This window comes from Pelophylax lessonae (assembly GCF_965119305.1).
Source record: "Pelophylax lessonae genome assembly, chromosome: 10".
NCBI classification, from domain to species: domain Eukaryota; kingdom Metazoa; phylum Chordata; class Amphibia; order Anura; family Ranidae; genus Pelophylax; species Pelophylax lessonae.
In genome coordinates, this window is record NC_138777.1 from 246,635 (window position 1) to 268,085 (window position 21,451).

The 21,451-nt window shown below is 49.4% G+C and overlaps 1 protein-coding gene across 4 annotated transcripts in view; it reads right to left on the reverse strand.

Moving 5' to 3' along the window:
• The window catches only part of KCNC1 (potassium voltage-gated channel subfamily C member 1), a 273,330-nt gene that overhangs the window by 41,808 nt on the left and 210,071 nt on the right, over nt 1–21,451 (reverse strand). For all 4 annotated transcript variants that reach the window (XM_082270332.1, XM_082270331.1, XM_082270330.1 and 1 more), the window contains exon 2: nt 8,789–9,722. In XM_082270332.1, the coding sequence (XP_082126458.1) occupies nt 8,789–9,722 (934 nt within the window). The remainder of the gene's footprint in view (nt 1–8,788; nt 9,723–21,451) is intronic.

The window sequence follows — 21,451 nt, forward strand, 5'->3', positions numbered from 1 at the left end:
TCTCCCACTTTACATGGGAGTTTTCTGGGTGATACATTATCTATTAGGAGTTGGGTTCTTTAACCTGCCACCTATTTTTCTGCCATAGTCCATATGGCCCCTACATAGTGCACACTGTATATAAGCATCTCTGAAGGTCCAGTTCACCGTGTCAATTCTTTGTCCACTTTTGATGGCTCCATTTTATCACCGTTGCCCATGATTTTTTTTTTTTAAATGAATGAAAGTGGGAGAATCAGAAATTCACAATAATGGGGCAGATGATTATTTGTTAGAATACAGCCCTCTCCCAGCTTGGCCTTTTCTTATCAACTTTTCCAAAAAAAGTATTTTTCTCCATATTTACAATTTGCAGACCTTTAGTGTCATTACTTTAGGAAAACCCTCCCCCAAACTGAACCCTCACCCAAACCTGAAACCTAACCCAAAACCTAACCCCCCCCCCCCCTCCCTCACCCTAACCCGAACCCTCACCTGAACTTTAAACCTAACTCGTAACCTAACCTCCTCCCCTCCAAACCCTTACCCTAACCTGAAACTAACCCTTACAAAACCAGCAAAGCAGGAAGATGACTACTTGAATTAATTCATAGCATGGTAAGAAATGGTTAAATCTGCCTTCACCTTCCCTCTGGTAGACAGTATAGGGTAACACAGGTGCTGGCCCCTCTGGAATCTGCCTGTTCCTTCCCTCTGGTAGACTGTATAGGGTAACACAGGTGCTGGCCCCTCTGGAATCTGCCTGTTCCTTCCCTCTGGTAGACAGTATAGGGTAACACAGGTGCTGGCCCCTCTGGAATCTACCTGTTCCTTCCCTCTGGTAGACTGTATAGGGTAACACAGGTGCTGGCCCCTCTGGATTCTGCCTGTTCCTTCCCTCTGGTAGACTGTATAGGGTAACACAGGTGCTGGCCCCTCTGGAATCTGCCTGTTCCTTCCCTCTGGTAGACAGTATAGGGTAACACAGGTGCTGGCCCCTCTGGAATCTGCCTGTTCCTTCCCTCTGGTAGACTGTATAGGGTAACACAGGTGCTGGCCCCTCTAGATTCTGCCTGTTCCTTCCCTCTGGTAGACTGTATAGGGTAACACAGGTGCTGGCCCCTCTGGAATCTGCCTGTTCCTTCCCTCTGGTAGACTGTATAGGGTAACACAGGTGCTGGCCCCTCTGGAATCTGCCTGTTCCTTCCCTCTGGTAGACTGTATAGGGTAACACAGGTGCTGGCCCCTCTGGATTCTGCCTGTTCCTTCCCTCTGGTAGACTGTATAGGGTAACACAGGTGCTGGCCCCTCTGGAATCTGCCTGTTCCTTCCCTCTGGTAGACTGTATAGGGTAACACAGGTGCTGGCCCCTCTGGAATCTGCCTGTTCCTTCCCTCTGGTAGACTGTATAGGGTAACACAGGTGCTGGCCCCTCTGGAATCTGCCTGTTCCTTCCCTCTGGTAGACTGTATAGGGTAACACAGGTGCTGGCCCCTCTGGAATCTGCCTGTTCCTTCCCGCTGGTAGACTGTATAGGGTAACACAGGTGCTGGCCCCTCTGGAATCTGCCTGTTCCTTCCCCATGGTAGACTGTATAGGGTAACACAGGTGCTGGCCCCTCTGGAATCTGCCTGTTCCTTCCCTCTGGTAGACTGTATAGGGTAACACAGGTGCTGCCCCCTCTGGATTCTGCCTGTTCCTTCCCTCTGGTAGACTGTATAGGGTAACACAGGTGCTGGCCCCTCTGGAATCTGCCTGTTCCTTCCCTCTGGTAGACTGTATAGGGTAACACAGGTGCTGGCCCCTCTGGATTCTGCCTGTTCCTTCCCTCTGGTAGACTGTATAGGGTAACACAGGTGCTGGCCCCTCTGGATTCTGCCTGTTCCTTCCCTCTGGTAGACTGTATAGGGTAACACAGGTGCTGGCCCCTCTGGAATCTGCCTGTTCCTTCCCTCTGGTAGACTGTATAGGGTAACACAGGTGCTGGCCCCTCTGGAATCTGCCTGTTCCTTCCCTCTGGTAGACTGTATAGGGTAACACAGGTGCTGGCCCCTGTGGATTCTGCCTGTTCCTTCCCTCTGGTAGACTGTATAGGGTAACACAGGTGCTGGCCCCCCTGGAATCTGCCTGTTCCTTCCCTCTGGTAGACTGTATAGGGTAACACAGGTGCTGGCCCCTCTGGAATCTGCCTGTTCCTTCCCTCTGGTAGACTGTATAGGGTAACACAGGTGCTGGCCCCTCTGGATTCTGCCTGTTCCTTCCCTCTGGTAGACTGTATAGGGTAACACAGGTGCTGGCCCCTCTGGAATCTGCCTGTTCCTTCCCCCTGGTAGACTGTATAGGGTAACACAGGTGCTGGCCCCTCTGGAATCTGCCTGTTCCTTCCCTCTGGTAGACTGTATAGGGTAACACAGGTGCTGGCCCCCCTGGAATCTGCCTGTTCCTTCCCTCTGGTAGACTGTATAGGGTAACACAGGTGCTGGCCCCTCTGGAATCTGCCTGTTCCTTCCCTCTGGTAGACTGTATAGGGTAACACAGGTGCTGGCCCCTCTGGAATCTGCCTGTTCCTTCCCGCTGGTAGACTGTATAGGGTAACACAGGTGCTGGCCCTTCTGGAATCTGCCTGTTCCTTCCCCCTGGTAGACTGTATAGGGTAACACAGGTGCTGGCCCCTCTGGAATCTGCCTGTTCCTTCCCTCTGGTAGACTGTATAGGGTAACACAGGTGCTGCCCCCTCTGGATTCTGCCTGTTCCTTCCCTCTGGTAGACTGTATAGGGTAACACAGGTGCTGGCCCCTCTGGAATCTGCCTGTTCCTTCCCTCTGGTAGACTGTATAGGGTAACACAGGTGCTGGCCCCTCTGGAATCTGCCTGTTCCTTCCCTCTGGTAGACTGTATAGGGTAACACAGGTGCTGGCCCCTCTGGAATCTGCCTGTTCCTTCCCTCTGGTAGACTGTATAGGGTAACACAGGTGCTGGCCCCTCTGGAATCTGCCTGTTCCTTCCCTCTGGTAGACTGTATAGGGTAACACAGGTGCTGGCCCCTCTGGAATCTGCCTGTTCCTTCCCTCTGGTAGACTGTATAGGGTAACACAGGTGCTGGCCCCTCTGGATTCTGCCTGTTCCTTCCCTCTGGTAGACTGTATAGGGTAACACAGGTGCTGGCCCCTGTGGATTCTGCCTGTTCCTTCCCTCTGGTAGACTGTATAGGGTAACACAGGTGCTGGCCCCTCTGGAATCTGCCTGTTCCTTCCCTCTGGTAGACAGTATAGGGTAACACAGGTGCTGGCCCCTCTGGAATCTGCCTGTTCCTTCCCTCTGGTAGACTGTCTGTTGTAATACAGGAATCAGGGCCATTTCTGCCTTGTTGAGATAATGAGAAGGGCAGCCCAGAAAGGGCAAAAAATGACCCCGAGTGGTCCAGAGAACTCAAGCTAAATCTTCAATGGCACTGCATGATTTCTTTTTTCCTTTACTCCACTGATATTAAGACTCTCAGATCCTTAGAGATGACCTTTACCCTAAGATTAACCCTAACCTAGCCCTAACCCTTACCTAGCCCTAACTCTAACCCTACAGTAGCATAGGCTTGGGAGATTAGTTGGTTTGCAGTGCCTAAAGACAGGAATGTATTTATTAAAGCCCATTTCTAGCTTCACATTTAATATATAGCATATTTCTTGAGCAATGTCTCTCCGGGAAACCTATCTCTGTGACTTGCTCCTCTCCCCTCAAGTAGCTTTGGGTATGATAGCTGCTTATTATTTCCATGGCGGCAGCTCCTCTTCTAGGTTCTATAATGTTCTGCATCATAATGCCTGGTCATTGCACTGCCTGGTCATCGTACTTCCTGGCCATTGCACTGGCTGATCATCATACTGCCTGGTCAACCTACTGCTTGGCCATTGCACTGCCTGGCCATCGTACTGTATGGTAATCATACTGCCTGGCCATTATACTGCCTGGCCATTGTACTGCCTGCAACTCGCACTGCCCGGTCATCTCACTGCCTGGACATCGCACTGCCTGGTCATCGTACTGCCCAGTCTTCTCACTGCCTGGTCATCGCACTGCCAGGTCATCGCACTGCCCGGCCATCCCACTGCCCGGCCATCCCACTGCCCGGTCATCGCACTGCCAGGTCATTGCACTGCCTGACCATTGTACTGCCTGTACATCACACTGCCCATTCATCGCACTCCCCGGTCATCGAACTGCTAGTCATCGTACTGCCAGGTCATCGCACTGCCTAGCCATTGTACTGCCTGCACATTACACTGCCCGGTCATAGCATTGCATGGCCATCGTACTGCCTGCACATCACACTGTCCGGGAATCGCACTGCCTGGCCATCGTACTGCCTGCACATCACACTGCCCGGTCATCGCACTGCCTGCACATCACACTGCCTGGCCATCGTACTGCCTGCACATCACACTGCCCGGTCATCGTACTGCCTGCACATCACACTGCCTGGCCATCGTACTGCCTGCACATCACACTGCCCGGTCATCGTACTGCCTGCACATCACACTGCCTGGCCATCGCACTGCATGGCCATTTTACTGCCTGCACATCACACTGCCCGGTCATCGTACTGCCTGCACATCACACTGCCTGGCCATCGCACTGCATGGCCATTTTACTGCCTGCACATCACACTGCCCGGTCATCGCACTGCCAGGTCATTGCACTGCCTGACCATTGTACTGCCTACACATCACACTGCCCATTCATCGCACTCCCCGGTCATCGAACTGCCAGTCATCGTACTGCCAGGTCATCGCACTGCCTAGCCATTGTACTGCCTGCACATTACACTGCCCGGTCATAGCATTGCATGGCCATCGTACTGCCTGCACATCACACTGTCCGGGAATCGCACTGCCTGCACATCACACTGCCCGGTCATCGTACTGCCTGCACATCACACTGCCCGGTCATCGCACTGCCTGGCCATCGTACTGCCTGTATATCATACTACCCGGTCATTGCACTGCCTGGCCATTGTACTGCCTGCACATCACACTGCCCGGTCATTGCACTGCATGGCCATTGTACTGCCTGCACATCACACTGCCCGGTCATTGCACTGCATTGCCATTGTACTGCCTGCACATCACACTGCCCGGTCATTGCACTGCATTGCCATTGTACTGCCTGGTTATCACAGACACGCCTCCTTTAGTCTTTGCACTACAGCGTGTATGCTCACCAGTATCATTGGGTGTTACCATTGATACTCAGCACTCCCTATAATGCCAAATCTATTTTACATTTTCTGGGTTTCCAGCTTGAGTTAAAAAACACGTGAAATATTCTAAAAGGCTGCTGCGGAAATACTTGTGTTCCAGCCACGTGGAGTGAGTAATCGTCGCCAAGCGGCCGTGTCACTAGAATGGGATTTAAAGGCGTACCTGGTAGGTCACATGACCCAAGGCATTTTTCAGGACCTCGACGTTAACATTAACTAAACACTTCACTTGATCAGAAAACAATTCAGGACCATTCATCCCAAATTCGGGCTTTAAAATATGAAATAATACCAATGGAATGATAAAATAGAAGATTGAATGATCACTTCAGGCGGTAATGTTGCTCATGCGGCTGATGGGTGAGTGTCAGGGGGGTTCATACTCGTGTCAGGGGGGTCCACACTTGTGTTAGGGGGGTTCACACTTGTGTCGGGGGTTCACACTTGTGTCAGGGGGTTCACACCTATGTCAGGGGGGTTCACACTTGTGTCGGGGGTTCACACCTATGTCAGGGGGGTTCACACTTGTGTCGGGGGTTCACACTTGTGTCGGGGGGGTTCACACTTGTGTCGGGGGTTCACACTTGTGTCAGGGGGTTCACACCTATGTCAGGGGGGTTCACACTTGTGTCGGGGGTTCACACTTGTGTCAGGGGGTTCACACCTATGTCAGGGGGGTTCACACTTGTGTTGGGGGTTCACACTTGTGTCAGGGGTTCACACTTGTGTCAGGGGGTTCACACTTGTGTCAGGGGGGTTCACACTTGTGTCAGGGGGGTTCACACTTGTGTCACATGGGGTTCACACTTGTGTCACATGGGGTTCACACTTGTGTCAGGAGGTTCACACTTATGTCAGGTGGGGTTCACACTTGTGTCAGGGGTTCACACTTATGTTGGGGGGGTTCACACTTGTGTCGGGGGGTTCACACTTGTGTCAGGGGGGTTCACACTTTTGTCATGTGGGGTTCACACTTGTGTCAGGGGGCTTGACACTTATGTCAGGGGGTTCACACTTCTGTCAGGGGGGTTCACTCTTAAGTCGGGGGGGTTCACACTTGTGTCGGGGGGGGTCACACTTGTGTCAGGGGTTCACACTTGTGTCAGGGGGGTTCACACTTATGTCAGAGGGTTTCACACTTGTGTCGGGGGGGTTCACACTTGTGTCGGGGGGTTCACACTTGTGTCAGGGGGGGTCACAGTTGTGTTGGGATATCACACATGTAAGGGGGTCACTGTTTAGAGATTCAAACATGTGTCAGGGGGGTTACTGTGTCTGGGGGTCACCAATATGTTAACCTTTGTTTATTGGAACCCCTCAAGGACAGATCCAGCGCTCTAGTGGAAGAGCTTGGCTGCTTATTGAGTTTCTAAGAATCCCATCCCAAAAAAAGAAGTGGAAATGTTGCTTTTTTTATAATAATAGAATTGGCAATGTTAGGTCTATGTAGAGATGTAAGTGTCGTAGTATGAACATTTACTGCGGAGCCCTATCCCTGTGGGAATGTCCCACTTTCCAGGCACTTTGTACATAGGAGAAGATCAGAAGACCCGGGTGGTCCTATTCTGATAGTATCATCCCTGAAATGAGATGACTGTGGGAGCTCCCACCCGGGATGGTGAAGAGAGTACTATCACTGAGTGAGGTGCAGTGGGCAACCCCGATTAGTATGGTGGATACCCCCCCACCAGGTATGGCATACTGGGCTCCTTCAAAGGGTATGGTGTCATGGGCGCCCCCATCGGGTATGGTGCAGAGTGCCCCTTCATCAGGTATGGTGCAGTGGGCGCCCCCACTTGGTATGGCACAGTAATTTCATGTGAATCAGTAACATGGATTGGGCATGTGGCACTTCCTTTATCGTCATGATGTATTTGGCATGCTCATCTAATATAAAGTGTACATATTTGGCAGCAACCCACAGATCTTCAGATCAAGCCTGAACGCTTTTTATTCAAGAATGATTGGGAAGAGATTAGGGAAACATTTCAGAGCTGCGCAGGACCCCTTAGATCGCCAGGAATGAGAAACGTTGCCCTCTTCTCTTTGTGATGTCATCATTCTTATATAAAAGCGTTGGGACTTGATATGAAGATCCGTGAAGGGCTGCCGGTTATTTTCCCTGTACTTTGCATGGTCCAGTCTCCAGCACCCATTATTTTAGAGCCTTTTCCAGGAGGGTGTGTGAAATGAATATGGAAGATTATCATTTCATATCTAAGCTGATGTTTTCCTTTCATCCTCGACCTAGTTAATGCAATAGCGCTGACAATGGTTTTCTGTCCTAGAGTAAAGTGACTCTATCTAGATGACAAATCATAGACGCAGATTTTACATGACGGAATAACGGGATGAATTTCTGATATGGGAAAAACAAAGTTTCACTAAACGTTCCCAGAAGGGTCTGTGTGAGCGTCAGATATTGATCTCCATTAATATCCAATTTACAAATTCTGCATTTGGAAATGTCCCCGACAGCGAGCGAGAAGCATTAGCAGGAAAAGTCTGGCGGGCTTTGTTGTTCCCACATTATGGGTCAGCATGCATGATATGGAAACACAAAAGAGAGAACAACTCAATGACTGATTGCAATTTGCTGCCAGAGGTCTTGATAATTATACAGAAGAATTCTGCTGACTCCCTGCACATTCTTTCATTCTCGTTTGCTGGTGAACGACTGTAGAGAATTAACTTTACGAGTCGTGTCTGGTCTGCGTACATCTATATCTGTCTATATACACGCACTTCTCTAGAGCCTACATCTGTCTGCATATACATCATCATGACTGTATTGGTTTCCATATGTTCTCCATATATACCCAGGCAAATATTCCACAGGTAGAGGTAGAGCACGGGGAAATGATCAGATCACAGCCCCACTGAAAACATCTCATAAAACTGAGACAACTGGAGAAATGGCCACTAGCCATGACACACAATGCATACTCCTGAAGACTGGCTGTTCCTGGGCATATTGCTGGCATGGATCAGATTGTCATACAGCGAGCACAACTTCCAGCTGCACCGCTATTGCCTTCCTTTATATTAGGAAAGAGTCCTCCTACTGTGGTCATGACCTTTGCCAGAACATTCCGGCACTTGAAAAATACTATTTCCGCTCAGAATATAGTCTACGAGATGCCCTTACATGCTAAAGAGTACCATTGCTAGATTACAGCTAGATTGCGCTCCTAGTGAGCGGCTTGTTCTGCTTTAGTACATGAAGCTACACATCTACCTGCAATTATCATTTCTCTACTGTGGTCATGCTTTGAACATTTCCATCTTCTCCTCTGATAGTTGAGGAGGTGAACTCCCAGTCTCAGTCCATGGAGTCTCCTTCCAGGGTATCTCCTTCCAGCTAGGAAAAATAAGCGTCACCTACCCTACAACTTCTACTGACTCAGCGTAGAAATCTTGTGTTCCTCTCACACATAACCTGCAATGTGTGGGACGGCACCATCAATGGATACATGCCTTCAGCATTTCTAGATAATTCACTACAAGGAATGGATGATGATGATCAAATGGACATTCCTCTAAGCGGTTTCCTACCTGCTCTGTTCATTTCTAATATTTCTTCTTGTGCGAGCGGGCAAGTGTCGCTCTGCGTACTGTGATGTGGAGAGTTTACAACTGATTTACAATAATTTGGGGATCCTGGATGGGGTTGACGTGGTATATGCTTCTTTTTTTTCTTTGGTAGCTTCTGCTTAGCCATAGCTAAGGAATAATACATTCCAAAATTGTTCACAATGACGGGTACAGGCATTGCAATAGTCAGCACACCAGCAAGAGCACACAGCGCTCCCACAAGCATGCCTGACCACGTCTGAGGATACATGTCTCCGTAGCCAAGGGTGGTCATGGTGACGACAGCCCACCAGAAGCCAATGGGAATATTTTTGAAATGTGTGTGTTCGCTGGCACTAGGATCATTCGGATTAGCACCTATTCTCTCAGCATAATAGATCATTGTAGCAAAGATTAACACTCCCAATGCCAGAAATATGATAAGCAGCAAGAACTCATTTGTGCTAGCACGGAGGGTATGTCCTAGGACCCTCAAGCCTACAAAATGCCTGGTCAGCTTGAAAATTCGAAGAATTCGCACAAATCGAACAACTCTTAAGAAGCCCAAGACATCCTTAGCAGCTTTGGAAGACAGGCCACTAAGTCCAACCTCCAGATAGAAAGGCAGAATGGCTACAAAGTCAATGATGTTTAAAGTATTTTTGACAAATTCCACCTTGTTTGGGCAGAAAGTAATCCTCATAAGAAACTCGAATGTAAACCAGACCACGCAGACCCCTTCGATGTAGGTCAGGAAGGCTTCTGTCTCCGACTCCCTGTAGTGGCGCTCATGGGTCTCATTTCCGATGGTTTCAATCTCCGTTTTGTTCTTGATAGGGTTAAATCTCTCGTGAGTCTCCAGGCAGAAAGTGGTGATGGAGACCAGAATGAAGAAGAGCGAGGCAAAGGCAATGTACTGGAAGAAGAGAGAAAAGAGAGGAGTTAGCAAACCTTTCTCAGGGCATTTCATCTTTTTATATTCAATTTCCTTTGGTATGAAACCCAAAACCAGAAATGTCAAATATTGCAGCTTACCATTAGACATGGTGGCTGCATTTGTTTTCTTTCTTTTAGGCCTTTTCCCCTCAGTTTTCACCGGGTGATCTGGCCAGTAACGCACCTCCTGTATTAGCGTGCCCCCACTCTGGAGGAATGAGCACAGGGGGCATCTTTGAACAGCAGCCTTGTCAGTCTAGGGGGAGGGGAGTGTTAGATGGACTAGCAGATTTAGATACACTAACAACTTGAAGCCAAATTCTAGCTCACACTTTATAATCAGTTACTAAACAGTTTTTTTTCCTTTTGGGATAAAGATTTTACAATAATGAATAAAAGCCGATCATTTTAAGCACCCCTGTCACTGTTGAATGGTTAGTCCCATCCCTGTAAACTGATATATTCTGCTGGAGAGCTTGATCTGTTGAAAAACAGCAGACTTACTGGCAGGATCACCAGATGAAAACAGAAAAAAGCCTAAAAAGAAAACTATCGCAGCCAGCCATCACATCTTGGTAAGCTGCAATAAGATAAATGTTTGATTTTGGGTTTCATGTTTCAGAAATATGTCAGCTGCTGATTCAACAAGAGGGGTGAAAGGGAAAAGGAAGGCGACACCATTGTCGTTGTGCAGCACCTCGCTAGCCCAGATTATTATTTTTATACAGGATTTATAGCGCCAACAGTTTGCTCAGCGCTTTACAACATGAGGGCAGACAGTAAAATTACAATACAATTCAATACAGGAGGAACCAAAGGGCCCTGATATGGTGGTCCTCCTGCAGACTGGGTGGGAGAGGGAATATGGTGGTCCTCTTGCAGACTGGGTTGGAGAGGGAATATGGTGGCCCTCCTGCAGACTGGGTTGGAGAGGGAATATGGTGGTCCTCCTGCAGACTGGGTGGGAGAGGGAATATGGTGGTCCTCTTGCAGACTGGGTTGGAGAGGGAATATGGTGGTCCTCCTGCAGACTGGGTTGGAGAGGGAATATGGTGACCCTCCTGCAGACTGGGTTGGAGAGGGAATATGGTGGTCCTCCTGCAGACTGGGTGGGAGAGGGAATATGGTGACCCTCCTGCAGACTGGGTGGGAGAGGGAATATGGTGACCCTCCTGCAGACTGGGTTGGAGAGGGAATATGGTGGTCCTCCTGCAGACTGGGTTGGAGAGGGAATATGGTGACCCTCCTGCAGATTGGGTTGGAGAGGGAATATGGTGGTCCTCCTGCAGACTGGGTGGGAGAGGGAATATGGTGGTCCTCTTGCAGACTGGGTTGGAGAGGGAATATGGTGGTCCTCCTGCAGACTGGGTTGGAGAGGGAATATGGTGACCCTCCTGCAGACTGGGTTGGAGAGGGAATATGGTGGTCCTCCTGCAGACTGGGTTGGGGAGGGAATATGGTGACCCTCCTGCAGACTGGGTTGGAGAGGGAATATGGTGGTCCTCCTGCAGACTGGGTTGGAGAGGGAATATGGTGACCCTCCTGCAGACTGGGTTGGAGAGGGAATATGGTGGCCCTCCTGCAGACTGGGTTGGAGAGGGAATATGGTGACCCTCCTGCAGACTGGGTTGGAGAGGGAATATGGTGACCCTCCTGCAGACTGGGTGGGAGAGGGAATATGGTGACCCTCCTGCAGACTGGGTTGGAGAGGGAATATGGTGGTCCTCCTGCAGACTGGGTTGGAGAGGGAATATGGTGGTCCTCCTGCAGACTGGGTTGGAGAGGGAATATGGTGACCCTCCTGCAGACTGGGTTGGAGAGGGAATATGGTGGCCCTCCTGCAGACTGGGTTGGAGAGGGAATATGGTGGTCCTCCTGCAGACTGGGTTGGAGAGGGAATATGGTGATCCTCCTGCAGAGTGGGTTGGAGAGGGAATATGGTGACCCTGCTGCAGACTGGGTGGGAGAGGGAATATGGTGGCCCTCCTGCAGACTGGGTTGGAGAGGGAATATGGTGGCCCTCCTGCAGACTGGGTTGGAGAGGGAATATGGTGGCCCTCCTGCAGACTGGGTTGGAGAGGGAATATGGTGGCCTTTCTGCAGACTGGGTTGGAGAGGGAATATGGTGGCCCTCCTGTAAACTGGGTTGGAGAGGGAATATGGAGGCCCTCCTGCAGACTGGGTTGGAGAGGGAATATGGTGGCCTTTCTGCAGACTGGGTTGGAGAGGGAATATGGTGGCCCTCCTGCAGACTGGGTGGGAGAGGGAATATGGTGGCCCTCCTGCAGACTGGGTTGGAGAGGGAATATGGTGGCCCTCCTGCAGACTGGGTTGGAGAGGGAATATGGTGGCCCTCCTGCAGACTGGTTTGGAGAGGGAATATGGTGGCCCTCCTGTAGACTGGGTTGAAGAGGGAATATGGTGGCCCTTCTGCAGACTGGGTTGGAGAGGGAATATGGTGGCCCTCCTGTAGACTGGGTTGGAGAGGGAATATGGTGACCCTTCTGCAGACTGGGTTGGAGAGGGAATATGGTGGCCCTCCTGCAGACTGGATTGGAGAGGGAATATGGTGGTCCTCCTGCAGACTGGGTTGCAGAGGGAATATGGTGGCCCTCCTGCAGACTGGGTTGCAGAGGGAATATGGTGGCCCTCATGCAGACTGGGTTGAAGAGGGAATATGGTGGCCCTCTTGCAGATTGGGTTGGAGAGGGAATAGGGTGGCCCTCTTGCAGACTGGGTTGGAGAGGGAATAGGGTGGCCCTCTTGCAGACTGGGTTGGAGAGGGAATATGGTGGCCCTCCTGCAGATTGGGTTTGAGAGGGAATGTGGTGGCCCTCCTGCAGACTGGGTTGGAGAGGGAATATGGTGGCCCTCCTGCAGACAGGGTTGGAGAGGGAATATGGTGACCCTCCTGTAGACTGGGTTGGAGAGGGAATATGGTGGCCCTCTTGCAGACTGGGTTGGAGAGGGAATATGGTGGGCCTCCTGCAGACTGGGTTGGAGAGGGAATATGGTGGGCCTCCTGCAGACTGGGTTGGAGAAGGAATATGGTGGCCCTCCTGCAGACTTGGTTGGAGAGGGAATATGGTGGTCCTCCTGCAGACTGGGTGGGAGAGGGAATATGGTGGCCCTCCTGCAGACTGGGTTGGAGAGGGAATATGGTGGCCCTCCTGCAGACTGGGTTGGAGAGGGATATGGTGGCCCTCCTGCAGACTGGGTTGGAGAGGGAATATGGTGGCCCTCCTTCAGACTGGGTTGGAGAGGGAATATGGTGGCCCTCCTGCAGACTGGGTTGGAGAGGGAATATGGTGGCCCTCCTGCAGACTGGGTTGGAGAGGGAATATGGTGGCCCTCCTGCAGACTGGGTTGGAGAGGGAATATGGTGGCCCTCCTGCAGACTGGGTTGGAGAGGGAATATGGTGGCCCTCCTGCAGACTGGGTTGCAGAGGGAATATGGTAGCCCTCCTGCAGACTGGGTTGGAGAGGGAATATGGTGGGCCTCCTGCAGACTGGGTTGGAGAGGGAATATGGTGGCCCTCTTGCAGACTGGGTTGGAGAGGGAATATGGTGGCCCTCTTGCAGACTGGGTTGGAGAGGGAATATGGTGGCCCTCTTGCAGACTGGGTTGGAGAGGGAATATGGTGGCCCTCCTGCAGACTGGGTTGGAGAGGGAATATGGTGGCCCTCTTGCAGACTGGGTTGGAGAGGGAATATGGTGGCCCTCTTGCAGACTGGGTTGCAGAGGGAATATGGTGGCCCTCCTGCAGACTGGGTTGCAGAGGGAATATGGTGGCCCTCTTGCAGACTGGGTTGGAGAGGGAATATGGTGGCCCTCTTGCAGACTGGGTTGGAGAGGGAATATGGTGGCCCTCCTGCAGACTGAGTTGGAGAGGCTCCTTCACTTGGGACAGAAATATTTATCAACAATATCCCTCAAGATATCTATGTAGCTAAATTAATTCCAGCTTTTCAGACTGCTGGAACATTGTATGAGTTTTGTCTCAGACTGTTGTAGACTGTTGCCAGAAAGTCTGGGATCCCAAAGCATTGTCAAGGTGTGAATTCCCATTGTTAATTGAGTCTCTTATTGTTTCTGTCTGTTGGCTAACTCTTGGAGGTTCCTACATGATGGGATTAGCCTTGTGTCAGCTCTACCTCATTATCCCAACCATTGTGTGATGATTTGTGTAATATTTGGTTTTATTGTTCATGTGGTGACTGACCTTCAAAATCTACAACAAACTGTATACAGCACTGCTGCCGACACCACGCAATGTAAATTACATGGTATAGAGTGCAGGTGCCGGCACCGCGCAATGTACAATACACGGTATAGAGTCTAGATGCCGGCACCACGCAATGTACAATACACGGTATAGAGCGCAGCTGCTGGCACCACGCAATGTACAATACACGGTATAGAGTGCAGATGCCGGCACCACGCAATGTACAATACACGGTATAGAGAACAGATGCTGGCACCACGCAATGTACAATACACGGTATAGAGAACAGATGCCGGCACCACGCAATGTACAATACACGGTATAGAGCGCAGCTGCTGGCACCATGCAATGTACAATACACAGTATAGAGCGCAGATGCCGGCACCATGCAATGTACAATACACGGTATAGAGAACAGATGCCGGCACCACGCAATGTACAATACACGGTATAGAGCGCAGCTGCAGGCACCGCGCAGTGTACAATACCTGGTATAGAGCGCAGCTGCTAGGCACCATGCAATGTACAATACACGGTATAGAGCGCAGCTGCTGGCACCATGCAATGTACAATACACGGTATAGAGCGCAGCTGCTGGCACCGCGCAATGTACAATACACGGTATAGAGCGCAGCTGCTGGCACCACGCAGTGTACAATACACGGTATAGAGCGCAGCTGCTGGCACCACGCAATGTACAATACACGGTATAGAGCGCAGCTGCAGGCACCGCGCAATGTACAATACACGGTATAGAGCGCAGCTGCAGGCACCGCGCAATGTACAATACACGGTATAGAGCGCAGCTGCAGGCACCGTGCAATGTACTATACACGGTATAGAGCACAGCTGCTGGCACCACGCAGTATAGAGCACAGCTGCTGGCACCACGCAATGTACAATACACGATATAGAGTGCAGATGCCGGCACCACGCAATGTACAATACACGGTATAGAGCGCAGCTGCAGGCACCGTGCAATGTACTATACACGGTATAGAGCACAACTGCTGGCACCACGCAGTATAGAGCACAGCTGCTGGCACCACGCAATGTACAATACATGGTATAGAGCACAGCTGCTGGCACCACGCAATGTACAATACACGGTATAGAGCACAGCTGCTGGCACCACGCAATGTACAATACACGGTATAGAGCACAGCTGCTGGCACCACGCAATGTACAATACACGGTATAGAGTGCAGATGCCGGCACCACGCAATGTACAATACACGATATAGAGTGCAGATGCCGGCACCACGCAATGTACAATACACGGTATAGAGCACAGCTGCTGGCACCACGCAATGTACAATACAAAGTATAGAGCACAGCTGCTGGCACCACGCAATGTACAATACACGGTATAGAGTGCAGATGCCGGCACCACGCAATGTACAATACACGATATAGAGTGCAGATGCCGGCACCACGCAATGTACAATACACGGTATAGAGCACAGCTGCCCGCACCACGCAATGTACAATACACGGTATAGAGCACAGCTGCCCGCACCACGCAATGTACTATACACGGTATAGAGTTCAGCTGCCAGCACCACGCAATGTACAATACACGGTATAGAGCACACCTACAGGAAACCAGATTCCGCTTAGCGGAGGTGCCCATATGAAAGGGGCCTAAGGTGGCAAAAGTTTCTGGATCACTGGATCTCCTATCGCCCCCCACCTTGCTGCACTGTCCTTCCCTAGTGAGCCATTGCCCATCACACCATCAAGCCACACGGTACAAGTACACACGGGCCGAATGCCAGGTATTATCAGCCGGTTCAATAAAAACTGGCCGCCATTCGGCCCGTGTGTATGGCAGCCGGTCTGACAGAAGCCGGCCATTCGGAAAGTGCGAAAAAAAACTGGCTCCTAGATTTCAAGCAAATTTGTCAAGCCCTATACTAAATGACGTTTTATCAGAGTTTCCATTTCTCCGTAGATCAACGCCCTTCCAGTATCCTTCTAATAACCATGACAAGGCATCTTCACTAATGGCACAGCTGCAGCCATTCGGGATGGAAATGAAGCCGCTTTTTAACTGCAATCATTTTCCTTCATTTTTTAAATTTCTTATGCAAATTAGTGCTTATTATGAGTCAATGTGTCATCTTCTGCCTTCTCTGTGTGTGGAGCCGTCATAGAAGAGTTTGTTCTCATCCTTATTCTATCATTTTGTACACAGAGAGGAGGGGAAGGTAATGAACAGACAGGTGTCATTTCCATGGAAGGCAGAGAACATGGCAGGCCACTTCCCTGGTTTCATACATGGGTCCGGGGAAGGACTCTTCTCTGGTTTCATACATGGGCCTGGGGAAGGACTCTTCTCTGGTTTCATACATGGGTCCGGGGAAGAATGTTTCTCTGGTTTTGTACATGGGTCCAGGGAAGGACTCTTCTCTGGTTTCATACATGGGCCTGGGGAAGGACTCTTCTCTGGTTTCATACATGGGTCCGGGGAAGGACTCTTCTCAGGTTTCATACATGGGCCTGGGGAAGGACTCTTCTCTGGTTTCATACATGGGCCTGGGGAAGGACTCTTCTCTGGTTTCATACATGGGCCTGGGGAAGGACTCTTCTCTGGTTTCATACATGGGCCTGGGGAAGGACTCTTCTCTGTTTTTTTTATACATGGGCTTGGGGAAGGACTCTTCTCTGGTTTCATACATGGGTCCGGGGAAGGACTCTTCTCTGGTTTTTGTATACATGGGCTTGGGGAAAGACTCTTCTCTGGTTTCATACATGGGCCTGGGGAAGGACTCTTCTCTGGTTTCATACATGGGCCTGGGGAAGGACTCTTCTCTGGTTTTGTACATGGGTCCAGGGAAGGACTCTTCTCTTGTTTCAAACATGGGTCAGGGGAAGGACTCTTCTCTGGTTTCATACATGAGTCTGGGAAAGAACTATTTTCTGGTTTCATACAATATCACTATCTATTACCAAAACAGCGTTACTGTAACAAAGGCTGTTCTTACTACCTCAGCATCGATTTTAAGTGCTGCCTGAGATGAGAAAGTAACATGACCTTCCATAACTCCTTTAAAGAAGAGCTCCAGCAGGTTACATACTCCATGCAACTTCATGGAGCTTCTGCTAAGTCCTCCCAATGGACACATCACACAATGCTACCAATAAATTTACACATCATTCCCTAAAACAAAGTCCTCCAAAATATTCCTCTTATAGACGCGTCACACGATACTACCAGTGAATGTACACACAGTTCCCCAAAACAGATCCCTACAAAATATTCCTCCAATGGACACGTTACACAATACTGCTAGTGAATGTATACCATTCCCCAAAACCGAGTCCTCCAAAATATTTCTCCAATAGACATGTCACACGATACTAAACCAAAGAAATTCCAGCGCTGGAGCTGTGGCAGTCTCAATAGATGATTGATAATAACTCCACCTGTGGTGCTGCTAATAAAGGATACAAGGAGATCAGCACTAGCCCTAGTGGATATAGGGGAACCACAGCCAACATGAACCAATATAGTTTATTGAAAATTGATAGTTGAGAATAAAAATCCAAACCGGTATGTGAAGTCCCTGAATGATGAGGGGTGTACACCAAGCATCGCCGCCGGATGGGGTCCGCTCTCTGATGGAGAAAGCTTGAGCTGGTTGATTGTATAGCAAGGGGAGGGGAGCACACCGAACCAGCCGGTGTGCACTAACACTTCCTCCTTCTACCTCCTGTGCTGCAGAGCTCAGCGGAGCTGGATGGATGCATGCAGCCGGAAACCGGAAGGACGTCACTACCGGATGTGATGCAACAGGAATTCAGAGCCAGCTTGACTCGCAAACAATGCCCACTTGCCGTGACGACATGTTTCGCGGAATTACCACTTTGTCAAAGTCAAGGATCTTGATAAGATCTTCCAATCATATCTCCTCTTGGACAAGCCTGCTTAACTCAGCTTTCCATTCCTTGTGTGGTTATCTCCCAAAACCGGCACCCACAATCCGTACCTTTCCTGGATGGAGGGGAGGATTTTTCCCTGGTGTTGCTGCTCACGGGATAGCGTTTCCTTCCACAGTTCCAAGCGGATTAAATCATACCATTCTAGCAGGACATTCTCTGACACTGGTCCCCTGTGCTGTATCCACATGTCTCGCAACCTCCTACCGAATTCCTCTTCCATGGCGGCTGATATCTGTACCTCTCTTCTTCTGTTATCCGGACCTTGGATCCCAGTGGATGTTTGGATGTCCCAGACTGCAGGAAGCATCCTGCCGCTGCCAACCAGTGTACAGGACCGCCGACCCACATTGTGTTTGTGGTCTTCCGTCAGTATACAGCTTCCTCCAGTCTGGAACATAGATAGAGAATCCAGACGCCCTACATACAAAACTAGCCTGAACGTAGCTGGTATTTATCTGAAAACTAACTCTTTATTGAACAAGAAACAGATTTTTATACATTAGAGAAGTATGTCAGTCACTTCATGAACAATGACCTGAATACTTTATTTACCTAAAATATCACACATGGTTAGATAACGAGGTACAGCTGACTCATGGCTAATTCCATCTAGACAAGGTTATCATTCACATGCTAATTAACTCAGCGCACTTAAACCAGCTGGGATGACAAGACTGCCCGACAACAATGCTAAAACAAAATACAAAATTACACATTATCCTAAGTATAAAAACAGAACACCTTATTATACAGATAATGGCAAGAGACCCCAGTATCAGTCTGTCGGTCAACTACAGACTTCATGGCAATGGTCTACATCAGTCTAGGTCTCACAGTGTAAAGTGGGATTAAATCTTCATAGTTCTTGAGATATATTGCTGATAAATATTACTGTCTTATTTGAGTAATCCAAACCATATTCTGTGTCCATTAAGTCCATCATTTCCTTGGCCACCCTGTGTCCCTAATAGACACAGGGTGTCTTGCACATAAGATGAGCCTAGGGACCTGAGACAGGGATTTCCCAACCTCTCCAAGGTAAGCTGGGTTCCACAGGCCCCCCAACCAAAGTGACTCTCGTCACAACACCATTACCCAAAACAGAGACCTCCAAAATATTCCTCCAATGGACACATCACACAATACTGCCAGTGAATGTACACCGTACCCCAAAACAGATCCCTGTAAAATATTCCTCCAATGGACATGTCACACAATACTTCCAGTGAATGTACACCGTACCCCAAAACAGATCCCTGTAAAATATTCCTCCAATGGACACGGTAACCATGTTCATTCTGTGGGCCATTTCCCAGACAGAGCTTCATATTTTCTGATGGTTAATGAGCTTTGGGACGTTGCATAGGATCTAATCGGGTTGAAAGAGCTGCAGGCAAATACCTTCTGAATGTGATAAGTGATATGATGAAAGTGACAAAGATTAGCATCCTCTGAACTGCTTTCTGTAGTTGGGGAGATTCCATTCACTCAGATAATATCAATCATTCCAATCACTGTAGCCGACAGTCCACTCATTGATCCATTATATCATATTGATTATTTCTGATAGTCTTCGGAAAGTGAAATATATTTTTATTACATTTGTGGCTGCAGCTGCTGGGTGAAATGGGTCAGATGTACCTGTGACCCATCAGCTTGCACTTCTTTGGTCTCAGAAATTAGATGACATTTTTTGTATGGAGCAGAAAGTGGAAATTTCCCCTCTCTGCAGAGGAGGAGGGGAGGGGGAGGGGGGACGGTCCATCCAGCTCTGATCTGAATTTCTTCTGCTGGCATTTTATGTACTTGACCTACATATGAAGCAAACACGGCTCATTGACAATAGGAGACGTTTATATATAGACACACAGCTGGCCCATCTGCCATTGGTCACACATGGCATCCTAGACCAATGGAGGATATCTGTAAAGGGGACAAGTGATGCCATTGCTGAGTTGCCCTTCACAAAATGCTTGCTGCCTGGCTGTAATCCTTTGATCTATGCAAGTCACAGAAAAAGTCCTGATCTGTATTCGGTATTGAAGAAGAACATTAACGTTTGTTTCCGCCACGACAGGACTCCTTTAGCTTTCAATGGATTTTGGATCATTTGGAAGCGAATATCATCTTTTATAGACAAGGATTTTTTTTTTATTTTTCCAATATCTCTTTATTTTATCAGAACCCTGACACTTGAACTGACCAAACCCCAAAACTCAACACTTAATACAGCCATCACCCCTAACATATTCTGACCCAACTCCTGCCAAAGCTTTTTATATATTGGGTTTGGGTCAGAACCTCGGCTTGGTTTATCACCATATGTACTGTGACAGACCCCACCAGGACAGGGGCTTTTGGAGGGGACTGCAGGGTGACCTATTGCCTACTGACTATGTAGCACCCTCCTAGGTAGGTACTAGGGAAAAGCATATATGTGGCCCTGTCTGCTTATCAGGGGGGCCTGATCTTTAAGTTAGGCTGTCACATGTTTCCAGGTGTGATCTGAGTCTGGGGAGTCTCCCCACTGTCTCCAATGAGGGCTCTTATTGGACAGTAGAGGAAACATAGCCAATAACACACCAGGGCTTATAGCTGTCTCAGTGGGTGGAGTTTGCCGCAATGCACCCTGGGATGAGTTATAAATCTGAGGGGAGCATGTTACAGGACGTCTTTGGTGGGAAGCAGAGTCCAAGGAGGAAGCTGACGGCTGTCTCTCCTCCTGTCAGAGATAGAGAAGGTATCCTGGGATGTTGGCCTAGAGGACGAAGGTTGAGCCGGGCTGCAGAGAGGGATCCAGAGTGCTGTGGCCCGAGTGGAGGTGCTGGGCAGACGTTTCGGGGAAAAACAGTGTTGTGAGTACTTGAAACCACCCAGGGGTCTGCCTAGGAGAGGGGACCACTCCAGAAGCTCAAAGGGATCCAGGGGCCAGCTAACCAGTAGAGAAGGCTTAGAGAAAGGGTATGCCAGTGTCTAAGCCCTGAAGATAAGAGAGAGAAAGGGGGCACTGGTGTGGGCCCTGAAGAGTTCAGCAGTGCAGCAGAGTATACATGTAGCTACCTCAACAAGGAGTGCTTAAGTGAGCTTTGTGATGGGAGTCACTTGGGTTGGGGGGCTTGTGAAACCCAGATTGCTTTCGGGAGGTTGGGAAACTCCTTGTCCAGCTTCCCCGGTGCCTCTTATGTGTAAGTCACTCTGTGTCTATTAGGGGCACAGGGTGACCAAGAACCCCAGTCTGGTCTGCACTAATCAGACTCGCTGTAGAACCACACCGGACTCAGCCTTTACTGTTACCCCGGTTATCCTGGGTTCTATATGTGTGGTTTGTGTTGGGGGAGTGAGGGGCTTTCACTTGGGACAATAATATTTCTGAACAATGTCCCTCAGGAAATATATGAAAATGAACAATTTGACTTTTCAGATTATTGCAGGAGTGTCTCATAGACCCTTACTAGTGAGGCGGGGGTTAGGTTTGTTATTGTTAAGTACCTGCATTCCTTTGTTCTATTGTTGTTCTGTCTGCCTTAAGATAAACTTA